Source organism: Solanum pennellii, chromosome 1 (genome assembly GCF_001406875.1).
Source record: "Solanum pennellii chromosome 1, SPENNV200".
NCBI classification, from domain to species: domain Eukaryota; kingdom Viridiplantae; phylum Streptophyta; class Magnoliopsida; order Solanales; family Solanaceae; genus Solanum; species Solanum pennellii.
In genome coordinates, this window is record NC_028637.1 from 72267452 (window position 1) to 72290813 (window position 23362).

General features: G+C 32.9%; 1 protein-coding gene across 1 annotated transcript; it reads right to left on the reverse strand.

The window, feature by feature from the left end:
- Positions 1–8725: 8725 nt before the first annotated feature.
- On the reverse strand, positions 8726–13514 carry LOC107007813 (nuclear poly(A) polymerase 3-like). The gene is made up of 10 exons (XM_015206608.2): positions 13134–13514; positions 12969–13046; positions 12335–12442; positions 11897–11959; positions 11653–11814; positions 11351–11464; positions 10879–10941; positions 10487–10789; positions 10178–10342; positions 8726–9335 (listed from the first exon to the last, which is right to left on the reverse strand). The coding sequence occupies exons 1-10, from the start codon at positions 13332–13334 to the stop codon at positions 9111–9113; spliced, it is 1482 nt and encodes a 493-aa protein (XP_015062094.1). The 5' UTR covers positions 13335–13514; the 3' UTR covers positions 8726–9110.
- Positions 13515–23362: the final 9848 nt, after the last annotated feature.

Genomic DNA, 23362 nt, shown 5'->3' on the forward strand with positions numbered 1-23362 from the left:
GTTGAGGATGAAGAGAATTTATTTATGATTCTAACTTCCATCATGAGATTTTCCATGTCATAAACCAAAACTCTTGAATTCATAATTCACATTCAAGACAGAGTTAACAGAAGAGTTCAAGAAAGCCTTTGAGTTCAATTGTGAATCCTTTGAGGTAAACTATTGATTTGAACTAAATTTTGAGGAAGTAAGTAAGAGAATGAGAAGATTTTTATACATGAGTTTCATCTAGTTACTTAGGACTTCTAGTCGAATTGTTCCTGCCCATAACTTCCGCATGAACTCCATAAATTGAGTATCATTGAGAGGAGTAGTATATCCAAGTTCCAAGTATTGAGTAGTGAGTTCCTTATTTCTTTTGAGATTATATTCCTAATCATGGTACTATTACATGTTACCCATTAAATCCTTGAGATGAATAGTACATGCCCATAATTCTGCATGAACTCTATTACTCGAAAAATCTTGAGATAAGAAGTGTCTTCTAATCCTTGAGTTGAGTAGTTCATGCTCATAATTCCGCATGAACCCTCCAAGTTAAAAATCATGAAATCATCCATAACTATGATATCATGAACCTTTAATCCATAATCCAATTCAAGGAAATTTAAAATCAAAGTCAGAGGAGTTAACAATTAAGTCTAGAAGTTAAAAAGCAAGTCAAAGTGAAGTTTCTTAAAATTTTCAAGAGTCTTTTTTAAGTTTTAACTTCGTTTTAAGTCTCAATTTTCAAGTCAAGTAAATATTAAAGAGTTGACGATCTTCCTTCAAAGTAATATAAAGGAACTAAGTATTCTCTAGGAGTTGAGCTCATTTCTCAAAAGTTATAAGAGAACTAAGTATTCCCTCGAAGTTTATAAATGTCTTCATATTTAAGTTAAGAGGAAAGTAAGATTTCCCAAAAGAGTTTTAAACAAGAAAAGTGAACATTGATTCCAAGAGAGCTTTTCAAAGCTAAAGTTTTGAGCAAATTATCTCAACCCAAAGAAAGGATGTTATTTTAAAAGTATGAGTTAAAGTATATTTTTTGAGTAGTATTGTGCACCGAAATGGGGATGATAGTTCATATTAACTCAAGTCTCCATGTAAACCATGTATTCATCATGGTTATTAACGGATCATACTTTTTAGATGATCACGTAAGTTAAGCTAGTGGATCCACTAAGTTAAGGAGTTTTATGCAACATCAAAGTATAGGACATTTCTGGCAGCGTGGGCAAGACGTTCTATCACCAATTAGGCTCATAATTGTGGTTCTCAGTTACAAAATCTCCCACAGAAATTATATTACTTTATTATATAAGTAAAGTTGAGTTTGTTATTCCATCTTCTTTAACAAACTAAATTGTTTTTAATATTTTATAAAGTTTTTCATATACTTCATGCATATTCTTGCTTTATATTGAGTTGAGTATCAAGAATCGAATATCATATCTTTTAGTTGATTATCTAATCTCTAGTTGAGTATCTTATCCTTGAATACTTCTGAGTTGAGTAAGTTGAGTATTCCTTGAGTTGAGTAAGTTTGTAAAGAGGTAAGTAATTTTTTCTTTTTATCAATTTCAAGCTTATGTTATGCTTTAAAATTTCCTTTACATGCTCGTACATTCCTCTTACTGCGTCATTTGGCCTGCATCTTCTCATGATGCAGATACAGGTATTCAGGATCTTCAACAAGAGCTTCGTCGATACATTTGAGATATATGGTGAGTCTCCTTGCTTCCGGAGGATTTCATTTAATTTTTAGTTTAGTCTGGATGTCGAGGGCCTTGTTTCAAGTTCCATCTTTATCAGTTAGATGTTTCATAGATAGTCAGTATAGATGAGGAGTCTGTATTAATCAATTATTTTATTAAATATTTTAAAGACTAAAATTGCCTTTTTATAGTGAGTTGTATATATTTAATTTTGGACTTACAGTTGTATTTAAGTTTTATGAACTTTTATTTCAGTTTTAAACTTTTGTATGCATAAGTTCGTCTTCCGCTTATAGTAACCCAGGATGAGGGTTCGCTTGGGACCAGAGATGGTTCTTGAGTGCCAGCCACGTCCACTAACAACAATAAGTATCATTCAAGTACTTTCGTGGCTCCTTTTGAAGTACTATATGGTAGGAGGTGTAAATCCCCAATTGGTTGGTTTGAAGTTGGTGAATTTTCTTTAATTGGTCCCTAATTATGAGGCCATTGAAAAAGTTTGAATCATTAGAGAGAGGTTAAAAACGGCCCAAAATTAGCAAAAGTCTTATACCGATATTAGAAGGAGGGATCTAGAGTTTGAAATTGGTGATTGGGTCTACTTAAAAATCTCACCTATGAAGCGTGTGATGAGGTTTGGTTAGAAGGGGAAGCTTAGTCCTCATTATGTGGGCTCGTATCAAACCTTGCAACGTGTTTGGAGAGTTGCATATGGATTAGACTTGCCAAGCAAATTTGCGCCGGTTCACCCAGTATTTCATGTTTCCGTGCTTAAGAAGTGTATTGGTGACCAGATATCCATCATTCCTTTGGAGGTTTTTGGGAGTTGATAAGAATCTTTCTTATGAAGAGCATCTGGTAGATATTTTAGATAGGAAAGATAAGAGATTGAAAAACAGAGAAGTAGCTTCAATTAAGATTTTATGGAAGAATCATTTAGTTGAGGGTGCTACATAAGAGGCTGAGGCCGATATAAAGTCCCTCTATCCTAATATTTTTCCTCCTACTCCTATCAAAGCTTGAATTAAGTAGTTTCCTTGAGTTTGGTGTTTTAGGAGTAATATGTGCTATATGTATCTTTCATGATTTTTCTTAAATATGCATGTTCTTGTGAGAATTTATATTTTGGCGTAAATTGAGTTTTAATGATTTTTATGTTCCTCATGTTGATTTGTATTTTCAGTATGATGAGTGCATATTTGACTTCATGAGATGGCTTGATGAACATGCTTAGTTATGCTTATGATGAAATGGATTATTGGATCCATGATGTTATGTTGAGCTTGCTTTAAGTTGGAGAAGGTAGTTCCTCCCATGATTATATAAAATGATGAGTTTTGTGCATAATGGGTTGTAGATGTAGTTCCTACCTACTTGCAATTGCTTTGATTATGTCTTGAGATGAAGTTGATGTTTCCTCTTTTGAATTGTGTGTTATTGATATGTTGCATGCATGATGGGCTGCTAGTCTTGAGTCTTTATTTCCGTAAAGTGACTAGATCATCATTCAAGGACAAATATTACCAAGAGGGAGATAATGTAACACCCCAGTAAAATGATAGGTTAAACAAGAGCCTAATGTAAAGGTTAAAATTATAAAATGACTCCATGTATGTTAATAACTCATTTAGGGTTGAAATGAGGTTTATTTGTGCCACGGCAAAGGGGCAAGCCAAGGTTGCCCCTAGCTGGGAGCACACTGTCCCACCTTGACGAGAAGGTAAAGGTGGTCATGAAGCTTACTTGTCCAAGGGAAAATGGATGCCCTTTGGACTAGCTACTTTCTCAGCATCCACAGAAGGGAAAATGGCTCGTGGTCTTGCCACGGCTCATGGAGCCCTTTGTGAAAATGCCTTAGGCATTGAAGCCAAGGGCCCCAAATGGTAAGCTCACTATCTCAAAGACCACGAGAGAGACTACGAATCGTGGAGCCCCTCGTGGTAATGCCTTGGGCTTGTAAGCCTAAGGCACCATGTGCCAAGACACTGTCTTACCATGGGCAGGACCACGGGCCACCACAGCCCGTGAATAAGATGCTCGTGACACCTAGGCATGGTCACTTAAATGACGGTCAATTGAGTCGCTTCCTTTTTAAGTCCAATCAAAGTGAGGTCATTTTGGGCACTTTTGGGGGTACTATATAAGTTGGTTTTAAGTCAAATGCACCCGATTTTAGGTCATTAACTCAAACACCCAAATAATTCTCAAGATCCCCTCTTCTCTCAATATTTCTCGAAGAAATCTCCTTGTCCCATAACGATGTGCCCACATAGGTCTTTAGCTAGTGGATCAACCTAAAAGTATGTTAGTTCTACCTTAGGCAAGAAAAACACCTCTTTTCGGTGTGGGTGTAATACGCCGGACTCCATGTAGCTCAATATGGTCTATGTCGTTTAAGGCTATATTTCCCTATATGATAAGAATATGAATATGAAAATAACATGAACTATAACTAACTTCTTAAGAGGTACTACTTAGTCTAAGTGGGGGTATGGGACTCGATTTGTGCATTGCACAAGTAGGCTTCAAGAGTCATTGTGGTAAGGTTCTCTTATGCTCTGAAGACTTATGAATTATGTATGTATGATATGTGTTGTTGGTAAGGATGACTCTACTTGCTACAAGTTATGAATATGAATGTTTCTTTGCATACAAGTGTTGGCTATGAATGAGGTTAAGGTATAATATGTATGATGTAGGTGATGTAAAAGTGGTACTTGGCATTTGGTATATGGGATCTTGCTTTTGCATTGCACTGGTATAGCTTTGGGTTGCTTATGATATGTTATGATTATGTTATTTCACAAATGTGAATAATGGCTTTTAAACTTGATAATTTATGGTTTCAACTAAATTTCCCTTTTATGCATGTTTTAAGGATTTTTTATGCATGGCTTCCATACATAGTACTTTTGTGCTAACTCATATTTACTACATTTATTATGAGTGTAGGTTCTGGTCATTGAGACGTACTTCTCCTTTCAAGTGAAGCTTAGGTTGAGTATTCCTTAAGCTTGGTGAGTACTCATGGTTCGAGGACAAGATGTTATTCTTTGCTAGTTCTATTGTATTTTCTACTTTTGAGACTTTATTGTAAACGGATTTGACCCTAATTGTATTCTCTATTACACTAGATGGTGATTGACACAAGGTCTAGAGTCTTATATTTTTTTACAAAAAAAAGAAGTTGACTTCAACTATAAATGTTTTAAATTTTCCGCATCATTTATATGTCTTATGTCTATGATTATGCTAAGGGCATGTATGAGACCCATTTGGGGTCGAGTACGCCATGTTATTTCTAAGGGTCGTGACACTCTCATGCATGAATTGATGAAATACTATGATTTTATGATGATTTTCCCTATGAACTCATGTAATCCCCATGTTTTCAAGTTTTGATCATATGATGTAGGAATTTGACTATAAAAGGAAAAATTTATGAAATTAAACATGTACTGCTAGCTTGGGTTGTATTTTAATATGCTTTCTTGGGGCGCATCTATTTCCCAAAGAGATAAAGGAAGAACATGTAAAAGAGTTTCTTAATCTAAAGCATGAAGTTATGAGTGTGCAAGAGTACAACGTCAAGGTCACTCACCTATCTCTCTACGCTCCAGAGATGGTGATTGGTATGAGGAGTAGGATAAGTTTGTTTGTGTCTAAGATGTCACACTTATCGAGTAAGCAAGGTAAGGCAGCTATGTTGATAGGTGACATAGACATAGCAAAATCATGAGTTCGACTATCATAATACCGGGGATGAAAACCGGTCATACTTTCAACAAAGGTCGTATGGACCTGGTCCATCATCATTTAGTGTGCCTACACCAAAGAAAAGGAATGATTAAAGGAACTAGAAGTCCAATAATTTCAAAGCTCGGATTCTTAGTTGCAAGGCAGGCAAGGGTTCACTCGTAACCCACTTTGTGATAAGTGTGGTAATCTTCATCAGGGGGAATGTCGTGTTGGTACTGATGTTTGTTATAAGTGTGGTTACTTTTCTAAGGAATTTCCTATATGGAACCAAGGTAATAAGGGCAGCAGGGCCAAACTTCTTTAGCCCCAATTGCACCAAAGGGTGCTACTTCAAGAACATGTGAAGGTTCAAACTGTCTATGTACTATATCTAGTCTCCAGGATCAGGAGAGCTCACCAAATGTCATCACAGGTATGCATAAAGTCTTTTTTTTATGTTCTTACTTGATCCAGGTGCAAGTTTTTATGATGTGATTCCTTATGTAGCCACGAGATTTGGTGTTTTGCCTGAACAACTTCTTGAGCCCTTTGATGTTTCTACACCTAGGGGTGAAAGAGTCCATCGTGATTGTACCATCTCTTTCTATCACAAGGACATCATGGTCGACTTAGTTAAGCTAGATATGGTGAACTTTGATGTTATTTTAGGTATGGATTGCCTTCGTTCTTGATATGACTCAGTCAGTTGTAACTCGAGTAGTCAAGTTTCAATTCCCTAATTGAGCCAGTTTTAGAGTGGATGAGTACTTTAGCAGTGCCTAAGGGTCGTTCTATTTCATACCTTAACGTTAGAAAGTTAGTTGCTAAAGGGTGCATCTATCACTTAGTCCAAGTTAATGACTCATGTGTTTGAGATACCGCCTATTCAGTCAGTTCTAGTTGTAAGTGAGTTTTTAGAGGTCTTTTCAAACGATCTTCTCATAGTCCCCCGAGAGTGAAATAGACTTGAGAATAAATACTCAACCCATTTCTATTTCACCATATAGAATGGCTCCGGCTGAGTTAAAAGAGTTAAAAGAGCAGTTCAGATATCAACTTGATATGTGTTTCATCCGACCAAGTATCTTATCTTTGGACGCTCTGGTCTTACTCGTAAGAAATAAAAATGTTTCCCTTAGAATGTGTATCCATTACCGGCACCTGAACAAGGTCACTGTAAAAAATAAATATGACCTTCCAAGAATAAATTTTATTAATTCTTTTGTGGAGCTTTGGTATTGATTTATAGTAAATTGATATTTTTATTTATTTTCTTAATAGAAACATGCCTGAGAAATATCAACTACAAGGATGTATTAAGTTATAATTCACTATACATTTGTAACTTATAATAAAAGTAAAATAAGTATGAAAAGCGTATGTGACTAATAAAACTTCTTTATTAAATCAATCATCTTGACCTCAATACAAACAACTCAGGATACGATAATTCGTTCAGTAAGGGTAGTGTAGCTAAGTACATAGAAGTGATATACCCCAAGAGTGTAATATGGACAACTAATTCTAAGACAATCACTAGTCGTTACATTCACGTTCAGTGGCAGAGCCACATGTATTCAAGGGGTCTCAATTAACACCCTTTTAACGGAAAATTACATTGTTTAGCAAGATAAAAAGAATTTTATGTATACTTATATTGTATATTAACTCCTCACGACCTCTTAGTGAATTTCCATCTTCATCTTTTGACACATCTGAATGAAAATTTATTTCCTTCACTGTCTATGTCGAACATGCTAATTACATATAGATTGCATAGAAATAACTTAAACAATCCGTATTTATTATTTATAAAAAAAATAAAAGTTATACTTTTTATTTCATGTATAATTATTTAATTACTCAAAACTTTAATTTATTAATATTGAAATTATTTTTATAAATGTATTGTCGATGACTTGGGGAGAAATTACTTAGAACAAAAAGAGTGAAGACCTTAGAGTACTCTAGAGAGGAAAGGAGAGGAGAGTTTTAATTAAAGCATCTACCCTCAAAATATAACAACTTCAAGAGAAAGCAAGATGTGAGAAGACAATAAATTGAGAACATTTGGGGAGTACCTAAAAAGAATACATAGTCAACTAAGGTCTCATTTGTTTGCATTTAATGAAGGTCTGAATTTTAATCAATCAGATTCTCCTCATACAGTGTATTTGTTTTTTAGGATTAAATTATAATTGTTTATATTCAGTTCATTGAGTCTGTTTGTTTTATTTCCTTATAAGTCTCTTAATAGGTCTGGATACATTTGAATGAATTAAATCTGTAACATACTCTTAACACCATTCAAACTAAAAAATAAAACTCTTATATTAATTCAATTACATCTCAACAACTCATAAAAGTTTTTTCTTATTTAGTTAATGTTAATTACATGTTAACTGTTGTAATTTCTTTTATTCTTACTAACTTAATATACGTCTTTTACTTTCATAAATTAATCAAATATATTTGAATCAATAAGCACTTAATGATATAATATTTAGCACGATTTCAGAAAATAAAAAAGTATTAATTATTTGATCGATAATAATAACAAATGTCCATTATAAAATAAAATGTTTTCATAGACAATGTATTACTACTCTTTATAGACTATTTTACATTCCATTATATTAGATTCTCAAAGTTTTTGAGTGCAAAGAATAGTCATATTGATGATGTAACTTAATGTTTAATTCTTAATTGATAAATCATATTACCTTGTTACGATAAAGATGTTCAAAATATTATTTTTTAAAAAAAATTACTATGTTTACGATAAAGATGTTCAAAATATTATTTTTTTAAAAAAACACTATGTTTACGATAAAGATGTTCAAAATATTATTTTCTAAAAAAAATACTATGTTACTAAAATGAGGCTTTTATAATATTTTATTAATATAGCATTTAATTTCATATGTACATCCAGATATTGAAAATAAACCGTCCCAATAACCCAGTGTTCAAATTCAAAGATAACATCTTATATTCAAATGTTTATTTAGATTTATACATATCTTAATATTCAGATGTGTATTCAAATTCAGACATTTTAATCTTTAATGGAAACAAAAGAGACTTAAGGTTGGACTCGATATGAAATCATAGAAACAGTACCCCAAAATGGCTCAAACGTCACTCATCCATAGCACTACTTGTCCTGTTACATTATTCACCAAAGCATAAGGTGTGAATGGAGGAGAAGGAAAGGTTCAATACATAAATTGAGATTATATTAACATTATATTAACATAAATTTGACAAGTAAAAGCTCGTCAAGCAGCAACTGCAAGACTGGCGCAAAAGAACGCGTTCATTTCTTCAATGTGTTTTTCAAGAGCAAAAGCATTTACACTCTGAGATGATTTACAAGTAACAACACTCTAAATGTACAATCGTGTCATTCTTCTCTGTACTGACGACGAATACAAACTGTGTTAAACCTTTTTCACTCTGTGGAAGAGCAAATGACTGAGGCGTTGAACAACAGAAGGGGCGGCAGCAGCTCAACCCCCAGCATTTGGGTACTCAGGACGTGCATTTGTGGTCAAATATCCATCAAAAACACAGATGGTTGGTATTTGTAGTATACAGGAACTATTCACGGATTGCTCCCCACAACCTCCAACAAGGCTTTGCACTCTGGAGCTCACTATTAAAGTGGGCCTTTTAAGGTAACTGATCAGCTTGCACAATTGATAACTTCAGCTTCCCAGTTGGGCCTTGATATACATTGTTCGTACTCTTCAAGAACTCTACCTCCACGTGACCTATATTTATCATATCAGTCATAGCAGGAGGCAATCCCCAATAAAAGACGAGATTGGGCTCGGATGCATCAACGTCAACATACTCTGTTGGGTTGGGGTCACAAAACCCCAGCAACTCCTCCAGCTGCCAACCAAGCAAGGAAGGTTTCTTCAAAATACATACTCCCAACATGAAATAAAAATAATATATAAAATCGAATTACTTGTGAAAGGAGATCGTTTTATGCATTGCCAGACAAACTATGCAGAGACTACCAGAAACTGGGTTATGCATTGCCAGACAAACTATGGAGAGACTACCAGAAACTGGGAAGAAAGAAAATCATGGTCAAGTAACTCTAATCATATATCTAGTATACCATGGGAGAAGTAATGTTAAAAACTTCTCTAATCCACAAGCATCTTGCGATCTACATGTACTGCAATGCTTTATTTAGATAGAAGACTTGATTCATAAACCTTACATATAGATTTCTCAAATAGTCGTCATCATGCACCAAAATAAAGACACAAGAGTGTTTGCTTTAAAATGTTGAATTTCATTATCTCAGTGATATAATACCTACCATGTTCACAGTACCAGAACGAGTGCGATAGACAAACAAAAACATATCTCGTCATGCATCATTGGAAGTCAACCACATAACATGATCACTTCAATTACCCGCAACATATTGGATTACACAAAATTATATCAGGTTCTAGCATGCGAATTGCCCATACCAAAGATTTGACAGTGTATAACCAGAAAGCATAATTACTTATCCACAACATATTGGATTATACCAAATCTATCTAGTTTGGCAGGTTTCCAAAGAAAACTTTCAACATTGTGTCACCTTTCCTAATATTCTTTTTTCTAGTTAGAGGTGAAAATATGCAACTAGCCATTTATGATTCATGTTTAACAAAAGCTAAGAGAGTTGAACGACAGAGAAACAATAAGTCAGTTGGCAAGTCACATACTTTGATAATTAGGCAGCGAAAGCGTGATTTGACACAACCCACACAGTCACCTAGCTCATCTTTATCAGAAGCTGAGAGGAAAATTTTGACAAACTTCTCATATTTTCTTGGATAAGGATAGGGCTCAAACAGGATATTCCAATCAAAATCTGGCCTTAAAATATCCTGCAGTGAAGATGACATGTAGTGAGTAGGGAAAGGAAGGGGAACAAGAAAGACCAAGCACAAATAAAAGGTGAAAAGGAAGCATTAAAGATTTAATTAGGAAACGGATATATATCAACAAATTAATGCACAAAAGGCACATACCTTAGTCAGTGTATGCCCTCTCAGCAACTCACTCTTGATTATGAAAAATGTACTTCGGACCGTGTTTGAATGACAAAATTGATATGGGCTACACGGTAACTGGATTGGCATCCACAAAACTTTATCCGTGGGAATAAATGGCCAAGCAACTCCATCTTGTAAAATTACTGGAGTCGGCCAAGGCCAAAAGGCAAATGTTTTGAAGAAAATAAAAAAAAGTGCACTCAAGCTGGCTGTTGGATGCCTTTGACAGATGAATGCTGAAAGCACTGCTAGATGAACTCCTCCAAAGAATCCGAGCAACTGCAGGTTAGGCTTCATCAATTTTATTTCATGATAATCATGGTGAAATTTTAAAATAGAAAGGCAGATAAAAAGTTCACAATCCTTACATTCCCATAAACTCCTCGTTTCTTTGCCCATAGTTTAACACAACGCAGAACTGCCTGAAATATCTGTAGGATATCACCACAAAACAATGTAAGACATGGCAATTCTGACGAATGAGAACCAATTAAGAACCTATAACACACTGACACAACCCAAGAATATCCAAAACCAGAACAGGCTTATTCAACTAAATTCACGGGTAAGTGGATAACGTAAAAATGTCCCAACTACTAGAGTATCTTCAAATAAGTTCTCCACCTACATCATATCTCAAAAATTTGATAATGACTAATTTCTCAACTAAGTAAAAGTTTCTAAGTAACCTCTCTCTTAATTTCAAATGACCATAATCGAACTCATGAAGGACTTTGGCAAGAGTTCAGAACTCAGAATTGTACATCACTACAATCGAAAGCTTTCATAATTAAAAAAGTTAAGTAAACCATACAATAACTATTTAGAAGCATTACTTACCTCTACATTTGGCACAAGTTGAAGAATTCTCCTATTTGCACGAACACCAGACAGACTTTTCCAACTCTTGTCATCAATATTCTTCAAGAAGAACGGATTGAATACATCCACATCCTGGCCATAGCATAGAAAAAGCTAATATGATGTGACACTTCATTCAGAAATTATATAATATTAGAGAAAGACATTTAAGAAATCATTGTTTTCTTTTGCAAATGAGTTGGTTGAGATGCAGTGACTTATATGGTTTCTCAAACCACTGACAATCAATCACAATAACAATAATATAAGAGTAAACTCACCTCAGGTATGGATATTACTTTTAGTCGTGCATATGGAAGATCAATAGAGATCCCTTCAAATTTGAATCTCATCAGAGGAACCTTCGCACCTTTGACACAGTGAATATCTGATACTTCTGGTCTGCTCGCGAGAATGTTGCGCAGAACAATGAAAAAGTCTTCCTACATGAATCACAAGGATATACCCATCAAAATATGCACAACCTCAACCAGATTCAAAGAGGCTAATAAGAAAAGGACTCACTTCTATTGTTGCAAAGCACGGTCCAACACATAATGCATCAATATCAGACTCCGAATTATGAACCTGAAAAGAATAGAACAAGTCAAGACGGCGAGGAACCTGCAACTTTGAAAGTATTTTCTGCATCAACTTGCAGCTGTTATATTAAAAGTGGAAGAGAAGTAAACAGTAAAATTGCAATCTCCCAGGGCATGGATTGGTAGTGTTCAGTTACAGGTTAAAATAGAACCACATGTACAAATGTCAGTTTTAATGCTGTATCGCTGAAAGTACATTCCCTCTTAGAAAGACTTTCAACTTGAAACTGCATTTTGCAACAAGAATCTGTCAGTTTGATAACAAGAACACAAATTATTACCCACAGATCTGCCATCATACTACTGCATTCTCCAACCAAACAAAATAGAGGAAACTGTCAAGTAATGAATTAAGACTTACTCCTAGACCATATGATCCATATGTCAATATTGTGCCAGAGGCAAACCTGAGGTATCTTTCGGGAAGAGCGTGATGGTAAGCCACTGTCTGAACCCATTCCCTCACTATCTGATAAATGAGAATGAACAAATAATGTAACTGAGTTAATAATTCTTGCCAATTACAGAATTTACATAATGGAAAAACAACAATGCATTTCGATGAGATGTTAACTTTCGGAAATTTATACAACATTAAAGATTATAAAAAAAACTTCTCGTACTCTTTATTTTTATTTTATACAATATTGGATTGAGATCCATGAAGATTTATAGCCGACCCCAACATGTTTGGGATTGAGGTGTAATTGTCATTGTAGTAAAAACAACAGAAAGAAACTCTGTCGAATTTACTATAGCGCAAAGCCAAATCTATTTGGTTGATAAAATTCCAACAGATTTATTAAGGTTATTTAGCTCTATTGTTTTCTTTCCATTTCTTTTTTCTTTGGCACATTTATTTTACTATCTTGTTTTAATCCTTTAACTAGTTCTTTTCCTGCAATATCATGAGTTCCATAAACCTACAAAAAGGATACTTTCTCAATCACCTAAGCAAAATACACACTTCTTCCAATTGATTAATATATTCTCACCTTTTTGAGCTTGTGAATAGCATTTCTCCTCTTCATTTCCTCCTCTAGCGAAGGCACTAACCCTTCAGCGCCCATAATCTGCTTAAAAACAAAGGCAACATTAATCACAAAGTTGAACAAATGAAAGTTTGACACTTCGATCAACACTTTAAAAAATTTACTAACCTGAAAGAGTGACATTGACCTTTCCATTTCCATTCGTAGAATCGCATCTTGGTTTCCCCCAAAACCCAAAACCCCATCAGGATGGGGTACCTGATAATCAAGATTCAAGTTTGGACGCAACCCAATTGACCATCTGGGTAGATATGTATACACATGTCGAGGATCAACCAATTGTTGCCTTTCAATATACCCAAATTCCATGCACAAATGTTCAATTGGAATTCAGGAAGATGAAGTATGAAAAGGTTAAGGGAAAAGAAACTAACAAAAAACCCTTATTAGAGAGGAAAAGGAACAGGGTTTAGTAAGGGGGAAAATATGAAGAAAGGATTATGGTGATCTGTGTATGAAAACAGAAGAAGGAAGGAAGAATTGTTTGGTGTGTGTGTGGTTAGAGGTGGAAAACGTGTTAAGATGCGCAAAGTGTCACCATTTCAAATATTGACACCTGTATTCTATGTCACACCTCATCTAATCCAAATTTTATTTTAGGGTTTGTTCAAATTGATGTAATAACTCTCTTTGTTCCTTATTTATAAGTAGTTAGAGTTGTGCGTAATTTGGTTTGTATCAGTTATTGATTAAAATTAAAATTAAAATTAAATTAATTTAATTATTTTTTAAATTAAAACCAAATCAAAAGAAAAGATAACAATCAGTTTGGTTATTGTTGGTTTGATTTAATTTTCTGATTTATTTGGTTTGAAAGTAATAGTAATTTTTTTGGAGGACTTACGTCAATAGACACAAGCATCCAACACATGAACAATATACAGAAATGTTATTGTCAATTTAATTAAGCAATACTAGAATTATCATTACATGAACAAAATGTTTCAATTAAGAGATAGTATGGACTATTTTATGTTATGTATGGTAGGTAAACACTAAAATTGATTTTAATGGACTTGGACTTAGGGCCCGTTTGGCCATAGATTTTACAAGTAAAACTTGGGAAAGAATTTGGCAAATTTTGTTTGTCCATACACTTTTTCATTATTTGGCAAATTTTTTTGGCAAATATTCCAAATTTCCAAATACTAGTTTTTTCTAGTATTTGGGAAAATTTCATTATTTGGAAAGTTTTAGAAATTCAATTTTTACACCTAACTTATATATTTTACAAAAATAATCGATTTATTAACACCAACCAATTCAATTAGTTCCCCATCTGCCAACTAACTCAATTAATACACTTTTCTATTATATAGAGCATATACGTATATGGACTTTTATATCCAAAAAATTAGTTGAACAACCACAGTAAAAGCTCTGTGACAGTCCTCTGTGGAGAAACAAACTGAAGATTATTTGTAAAAATCTACATATTTTTTCTTATAGTGAATTTCGTTTACATTGAACTTGCTTGAATTGATTTGTATGAATATGTTCTCTTGTCTAGGTTTAAGAGTTACGAATGATAAGAATCTTTTCTCCTTGTGTTTTATTTTTTCATTAGACTGGCACAACTAATTTTTCGGGCTTGTTTGTTAAGTTTTGTAATGCCCATTATTCCTGAAGTTGGTTTTGAGATTTCCGACGAGAACTCTATGACTTCAACTTTTCCGGTTAACAGGGTAATATACTTTCAATCGTATTCGTACATTTTTCATTTTTAGTAAAGAAATGCTTTCAGATTTTGTGCACTCCAAAAAAAATAAAGTTATGAATATGATGTGTTGTCATGTTGATGTTGTATTGTAGAAACGTAAAAAAAAATGAATAAATCACGTGGTTCAGCGGTTGATAAATGGACTAATGAAGAAACATCAAGTCCTTATAAGTGTCTTGCATGATGATGCGAGGATGTCCGGATTTAAAGGTTATGCCATCAGTGGTCCACGATTAATAGAAGTTAGGAATGACTTTTTTGAGAAAATTGGAAATCGAGATTTCTATTTTGCTATGTAAGACAAATTTATGGTTAGTTTTGATAATTTTAAAAACTTATAGGTATAATTCATATTTCTAAAAAAATGAAATATGTTTCACAAATTCTATGGCCAAACACATGGTGAAATTTCACCCAAATTTTCATCCAAATAATATTTACCAAAAATATTTGAATATTTATGGCCAAACGCTAGCTTAGTATTGTTATAGTTAGGCTAAAGTGTTGACCTGATAAAATTATAAAATTAAAGACTTAAATTGATTAAAATTTTACAAATATTTATATTTCATTTGTGAAACAGTATATAAATAATTATAAAATTCTATATATCTAAATTGTCGGTTTGATTTGGTTATTTTTGCGGTTTTTTCAAATAAAATCAAAATCAAATCAAATAATATCGATTTTTCAAAATTTAAAATCTAACCAAACCCAACGAAGTATCAAATTTTTTAATCGATTTGGTTTAGATTGCGGTTCGGTTTGGTCTTTTAACCATAGCATGAACAACCTTATATGTAGTCACTATTCTCTCCGTCCCATTTTATATGCCATTCCTTTCTATAAATAGTTAATTGATAATACTTGTTATTTGATAAAATCAATGCATAAATTACCATATTCTTCTTTTTTTTATCCTTGTGAGTTATTAGCCTTGAAAATATATATTTGACCAACTTAGAAAAGTTAAGTAAATGTTTCATGTTCATTGGTAAATTAATTAATCAAATAAATTAATTCATATTCATTGATTGAAAACTTGAGCTCCAAAAAATTAAATAAGGGTAGAAGGATAAAGTTAGATCATTTCTTAATAAGTGCAAAGTAAAAAGGTGACATATAAAATGAAATACTAAAATTAGATGTTCTTTAATATTTTGTTCATTTAGTTTTAGTTGTTATTGTTATAAATTCATTGAATGAGTGGATAGTCCATAAGGTTGGTACATGAACAATCATCCATATTCACTAGATTCATGAACCGTTTTGGATAAGAATGTATCTATTTATTATGATATTTAATATGTTGACTTTTGGAGTGATTTCTCACTCTATAAATAGGATTGTTCATTCACTATTATATGACATACAGATGAGACTTACATACACTTGAATAAGAAGAAAATTCCCCTTCTTCTATCTACTCTCTTGTCTTCTTCTCTTTATGATTATATTCGTATGAGCTTGATTTTATAACAAGTTATCAGCACGAGTCTATATCTAATTGAGAGTGAGTTCTTGTTTTTCTTTAGCTCATATTTTGGTTGATCTCGTTATGAAGATCAAAGTATTATATGCATAAAATCAGGTATGTATTTTCTAAAATATTTTATGATTTAGAATAAAATAGTATTCAGTCACTAACAATTATCAGGAACCGAAGACATATACTACTATTGGTTGAATATGACATGCTATACAAAACTTCTTAAATGGAAGAAGGTATAAAATTTTAATAGCATGAGTTTGAATATTATTTTGATTGTTTTGAAAGATTCAAAGAAGAAATCATGTTGTACTTCGGTTTATTATACCGTTGGTTAAGGGTAAGACGATGGATTCAAGTTTCATCGCACCAAAATGGTAAGACATCAGGTTAAAGTCCGGATGCACCATAATGAAAAATATTTGAGGATAAGACGATAGATTCAAGTTCTCTCGCACCAAAAGGGTAAGACATCAATCTGAGTTTTGATGCACCATGATCATAAGGATTGGGTTCAAATCCTTTAGAATTTGGCCTAACACGCCTTGTATGGATAAGACATTGAGTTTGAGTCAATGCACCATAATGATGAAATAATGATGACTAAGGTTTTGATGAAAAGTCTTGAAATTTGTCATATTGAACTTGCTCCATTCCTTGAAAAGAATGTGAAAGCAACATATGATAACTTTGAAATTCGATGCTGACTTGCTCCATTCTATCGTATGAATGTGGTAGCAGTAAATAATTAGTCTGAAAGATGACAAATGATTGACAATATGAAAAAGGGCATGAAGGGACGGAATTATAATAGTCATCATTGTGGTAATTATAAAAGGAAGAACACTATGGGTTCTCCAAATAGTCCTTCGAAATGTGAAGGCAGTTTTCATTATCAAAATGGTATGAAAGGACATTGGACTTGTGAATGTTGTCGACCCAATAATTTATAAATCCTCCATCAAAAGACAAGAAGATAAAGTGATGGTAAACTTGATCTTTCAAAGTGATGTTGAGGTGTGTCATAAAAATATGATGAATTTTAAAACCATGACAATGTGCTTATAATGCAAATTTATGAAGTACATATAAATGATTAGTCAATTCCTTGAAGAGAATGTGACTTGTGATGAGTATCGTGAATGTTCGATCATTCTATAAGAGAATTGGTCCAGATGTAATAAAATCATTATGGGTTGGATATATGCCACAACTCACCTCTCTGGAAGGTTTGACAAAAAAATATGATATATGCCACAACTCACCTCTAGGAGGTTTGAGAAAAAAAATGATATATGTCAAAACTCACCTCTACGGGAGGTTTGAGAGGAAATAAACTTTATTTGACAGAAATGGCTAATCGTATTGTACGTTTATACGTCATTATGGTATGTTTATTGTGAAATACCGAAAGGTCAAAAGAAAGAAATAGTTCTTGCCTATAAGGGTTGTGGTCATTATTGTGTGGCAATACAAATTTGTCATTGGTTGTGTACCTATGGTACAACAAAAGTAAAGCTAGAAACATGTCTTGCTCGTAATGTTTTGACCATGACAATAATGATATAATTTCTCCTTGAAGGAGATGCTCACAATAGAATTGTGTCATGCAATATGTGATAGTACACAAAATTAATAGCAATCTCTAACGAGTTGTGTTATCAGAGGAATAATAATGGGGTGTAGTAAGTCTCAAAAGAAATATTTTTAAATCTCGGATGAATTGAAAATAAATAACGAGACTATAAATAACTACAAGCGAAGGGGTTATAAATATTTCTTTTAAAGGTTACCCATTGTTTCCTCTTGTTTGTTGCACACAAACGTGGGCATGCTGATGAAATCACATGCGAAAGTAAATTATAAGTGTACTAAAATAAAGATCAGTTGGCATGACTGGTTGACCATTCCGATTAAATATGATGCAAACGTAATTGAGAATTTAGGTGATTTATATGATGAAGAAATAAAGATTCTTCAAGAATTCTCTTGTGTTGCTTGTTCTCTTGATAAAATGATCATTGTACCAGCTAAGGTTGGGACTGTAATCCCCTAAAATTTTTGAAACATATAAAAGGGTGAATATGGGCCCGTTCACCTATCATGTGGATCATTTGCAACTATATGATTAATGCATCTATGCGATGGTCACATGTATTTTGTTGTCAACTTACAAATTGGTTTTTGTAAGGTTGTTTGCTCGAATTGTTAAAATTAAGAGCACAGTTCCAAACTATGAAATTATATTGATAATGCTGGTTGATTTAGCAGAAATTATATGCCTCCAATTATAGCTAAATCATGGTATGAGAACAAAACTCCCAAATAAGATTTGTATGAGATAATTTTATTTAACATGTAGCAACACATGTATGCATCAAACCAACAAGGTTTCCCCATTAAAATTGGTTCAGGGTCAGGAACCATATAATTTTCATCTAAAATGTTGAATGTGCGGTTGTGATTTTAATTGCTCCACCACGCACAAAGATGAACTTCCAAATAAGGTTGGAATGAATGTTAGATTTTCTAACATTAGGGAGAGAGATGATTGACAGCTGAAAATTATATGTGAGGTTAATTATGAATTATCTATGTCCTCGTTAAATAAATATGTGAACTTAAAGACCCTATGATATAATTCAGCTACATAATGTTGCAAATGTTCCAATGTGAAGTCCTTAAAGGACAGAGTCTATGATACGCCGGAAGCGTAGTAGACCATTCGATTTCAAATATAAAATTCTGAAGAAGGAAGAAGAAAATGATCAATATGGTCATGATAATGAGGCAAGTGCTATAAAATAGCACATTGACATAACACTTCATAAAATCTTGAAAAAGGTTCAGGTACCTGAATTAATGAAAAATGAAGAAATCTCGATAAGTTATGTCTTGTTGGAATCGATATCAAATAACCGTCGACGGTATCTTTGATACGAGGTAGCGCTCAATGATATAAATTGTGATGGATCTTGAATTCAAATCTGTCATATAGTGTGGACAGATAAATGGTTGACTAAGTAAAATGCACAATTTCACTTAGAAAAGTGACATTTTAGGCTGGTAGTCCATAAATCAAGGTATAATGTCAGTGGGGTACAAATAAATTATTATGCGATAGTATAACCGTAAGATATCAAATACGGTTTGTGCCTTGGGGCATAAAGGTTTATCGCAAAAATCCTGACATTATTGGAGATGTTTTCTCCTTTGGTGGATGCAATGAGGTTTTTTTTGATCTGGCAACATATGAAAAACTTAAATGCATGTAATGAATAATTGTAATGTCTAGCTAGACAATGAAGGTTATATGAAAATCCTTGAAACAATCGAGGTGTCTGAAGCATATAAGAGTTTGAAAGAAACTTTTTCAATAAAGCTTCAAGAATCCTTATATGGATTGAAATAGTCAAGGAAGAAAAGGGTACAAAAGAATGACCCTAATTGTCCTTGTATTTTTATGAAAAGGTCTTGGTAAGACAAAATTTTGTCTTGACCTACAGATTGATAATTTGACAAATGAAATATTTGTCTAACAGTGCACATACACTGAAAAGTTTTGATGCAATTTTATATGGATAAATCGCATTCATTGAGTACCCCAATGATTATGAGATCACTTGACATAAATGATGATTCAGTTTGATCTCAAAAGAAGGATGAAGAGTTTCTTGGTGATGAAACTCTATATCTTGGTGCAATCAAACTAGTGCATCTTACTAAAATATTTGACCAGATATTTATTTTGCAGTTAATTTACTGGCAAGATTCAGTTTCTCCCCGATAAAAGGACATTGAAATGGTGTTGAGCACATGATTGAATATCCTCGAAGGACCATATATGGTTTTATTCTATTCCGAGGAATTCAAGACAAAATTGATTGTTTATGCAGATGCAGAATATTTATCTGATCCGCATAAAGCACGATCTCAAACACGCTATTTGTTTTCATGTGGAGGCACAATAATATCCTGGCGATCAATGAAGCAAATCCTGCTATGCAGAAATAAAAGTCCTGCATGAAGCAAGTCGAAAGAGCGTCTGCTTGAGATAAATGACACACCATATTCAAGAAATGTGTGGTTTTTCTTTGAACAAGAATATACCAACCACAATGTACGAAGATTGGAGACATCATCACAAGAAATTAAGTGATGTTTTAATTAGGGGGAGTATAATACGCGTTGCACTCTTTTTCCCTTGACCGAGGTTTTTTCCCACTCGGTTTTCCTGGCAAGGTTTTAAATGAGGCAACAAATAGTGCGTATCAAAAGATATGTGTACTCTTTTTCCTTCTCTAGAATTTTTTCCCACAGGATTTTTTCAAGTAAGGTTTTAACGAGGCACATTATCTATGGACATCCAAGGGGGAGTGTTATAAATTCATTGAATGAGTGGATAGTCCATAAGGTTGGTACATGAACAACCATCCATATTCACTAGATTCATGAACCGTTTTGGATAAGAATGTATCTATTTATTATGATACTTAACATGGTCACTTTTGGAGTGCTTTCTCACTCTATAAATAGGATTGTTCATTCACTATTGTATGACATACAGATGAGACTTACATACACTTGAAAGAAGAAAATTCCCCTTCTTCTATCTACTTCTCTTTATGATTATATTCGTATGAGCTTGATTTTATAACAATTATTTATTTTTAATATAGATTTCTATTTTTACTTGTCAATTTTGACATATCAAAAGTGACAATTATTTTTTTTTTCATATTTTGCCCCTCGACATTAAATATTTACTCCCCAAATCATTTTCAAGATCAAATATTACATCATTTATTAGGAAAAAATACATATATCAATAATTATTTTTTTAATGAATATGTCAAGAAAAACAGTCACAAGTAAAAATGAACGGAGGGAGTAGTTGTCATTTCACAAAATCAATATATAAATAACAGGAAAAATACTAGATAACTAGACATACTTAAACGCCACATATGCATACTTTATCTTCTAGTTTAAAAACTACTCATCATACCACTTTTGAATAATTATACCATGTATTTTAAAAAGTTAAATCAAATACACAAATTTCTTGAATATGATACTGAATAATTATCTTAAACTATAATCTCTATAATTAATGGGACATTAACAATTCAAAATTTCTCTCCCATCACACTAGTCATTTCTCTCCCCCAATCTCATTATCGATATATATCTCACCCCCACCCACGTAATTCACACACATCCATCTTTTCAACTTCTTCCCCACCATAATACATGTTTGGATGTACTAAAGCAATAACTAATTCTTGATGATCAACAATATACATAAAGGTAAGATTTGTTTAGTTTTTTTGCTAATATTCAAATGTATTTGGAAAATTTCACCACTTTTATATATTTGAGTTAGAGTTTCAATTTTTCAAAAATTCGATATTAGATTTTATATTGTTCAAAGTGTCTTTATTCATAGAGCAATGTCTCACAATGTTACGATCCAATTAGATTTTATAATTTTTCTCCAATTATGAAAAAAAGTTTAGGATTAGTCATTTGACTACAACATGAAGGAATAATGACGACTCTAATAAATGATTGACAAATATGACGACTCTAAGATTATAAAATAGAAAAAATAACAATATGATAAATCTCTTATCGAGCGAAGCAACATAGGGCTACTAGATGCTACCAAATCACACTCTCTACTTAATGAAATGCTCGTCACTACCACTTGAGTTCTTTGTAAAGACGTAAGCTCAACGAGTAATAAAACTAAACCAAAATCACTTTAATGAGGGAAAAGTCAAAAAATATATTAGTGTGATGATAAAAATGATGAATCATTGTGCCCTTTCAGAAATGATAACAATAATCAATCTTATTTGTCTAATATAAGCAAAATCAATGTGAACTTTTAGTAATAAACTTAGAAAAAAATTCATAGCAAATCTCATATTTGGGAGGTTTTCAAGGATGAATCATGTAATAGTTCTTATTTAAGAAGTGACCAATGACAGTGAACTCCTCATAGATGAGTTAAACACTCATTCAGTAGATCCCTACTCAAGGTATGCCGATAAAAGTATGCTAGATTTATCTTTCAACTAGCAAGGCCTATAGAGGTAATCTGTAACTACAAGATGCATCAGGTCTAACGAACCTGTCATTAGCTATAGGATTCGTCAAGGTCTATTCTCATTTATACTTTTTTTTATAATCAGTTAAAATATTTCAATTTTTTAAGACATTTAAGATCTTATCGAATCATACTTTATGAAATTTTAACCAAAAACATATGTCAAAATATTAATTTTTCAAGTAAATGTTGAACTCTTTCGATAACGATAATCATATCTGAAGTATCATTAAACATGTCTTATAAAAGCGAGTTCATCTCAAATAATTATTTTGTTATTATATCATGTAAGACTTGTCTCATATGCAAATTTAAAGCATTTCGATAAATCATTCACTTTATAAATCAAGTATAAATCATAAAAGTTATAAAACACAAATTATGATAAAAATACTACTCATGTTAAAATGTCGAATTTGTCGCCTCAAACAATCCGTAACGCTTACTTCAATCAATCTTTAATCATATCATAATAACATCGTGTTAACTTCTTCATTTATGATACTCCAGTACATTAAAATACCCAGCCTTTGAGGTACCATAAATGACTCCAAATCTTCCATATCACTAACTGGTACAAGACATCCTCATCTTGATTACTTTCACATTGTAATTAACCAACATAAGCTTATTGTCCTTCTACTTTTCTTTCATCTACGCTAAAATATAAAAACTTTATTCAGTCATTTAACGTACTCATTCAAATGTTAAACATGATATGGAGTTAAGTATGCCCTCTACTGAAAAAGATATGACATTTATGATCCTTGCAAAGGAATGGACAAGCAGAAACCCAAGAGACAGAGCAAATGTTTGCCCAAAAATTACAATATAGAATTCATGAATGTCAATGTGTGCGTCTGTGAAGTTCACAATTAGTGTTGACAATTTAAGCCCATTTTTCACTGATCCGTTCAAATAGCCCTTCAAATATGGGTTGAAAGAGTGATTTTAAATATGGATAATATTTGGAATTATACCCATTAAAATATGAGTATATTATGGATAAACTA

Excerpts from the sequence above, each read along its gene's own strand:
- LOC107007813 (XM_015206608.2), bottom strand. The coding sequence starts at position 13,334 with ATGGAATTTGGGTATATTGAAAGGCAACAATTGGTTGATCCTCGACAT. Across the intron at positions 13,047-13,133 it reads GGTCAATGTCACTCTTTCAG|ATTATGGGCGCTGAAGGGTT; the intron begins GTTAGTAAATTT and ends GTTTTTAAGCAG. Across the intron at positions 10,942-11,350 it reads AACTTGTGCCAAATGTAGAG|ATATTTCAGGCAGTTCTGCG; the intron begins GTAAGTAATGCT and ends GATATCCTACAG.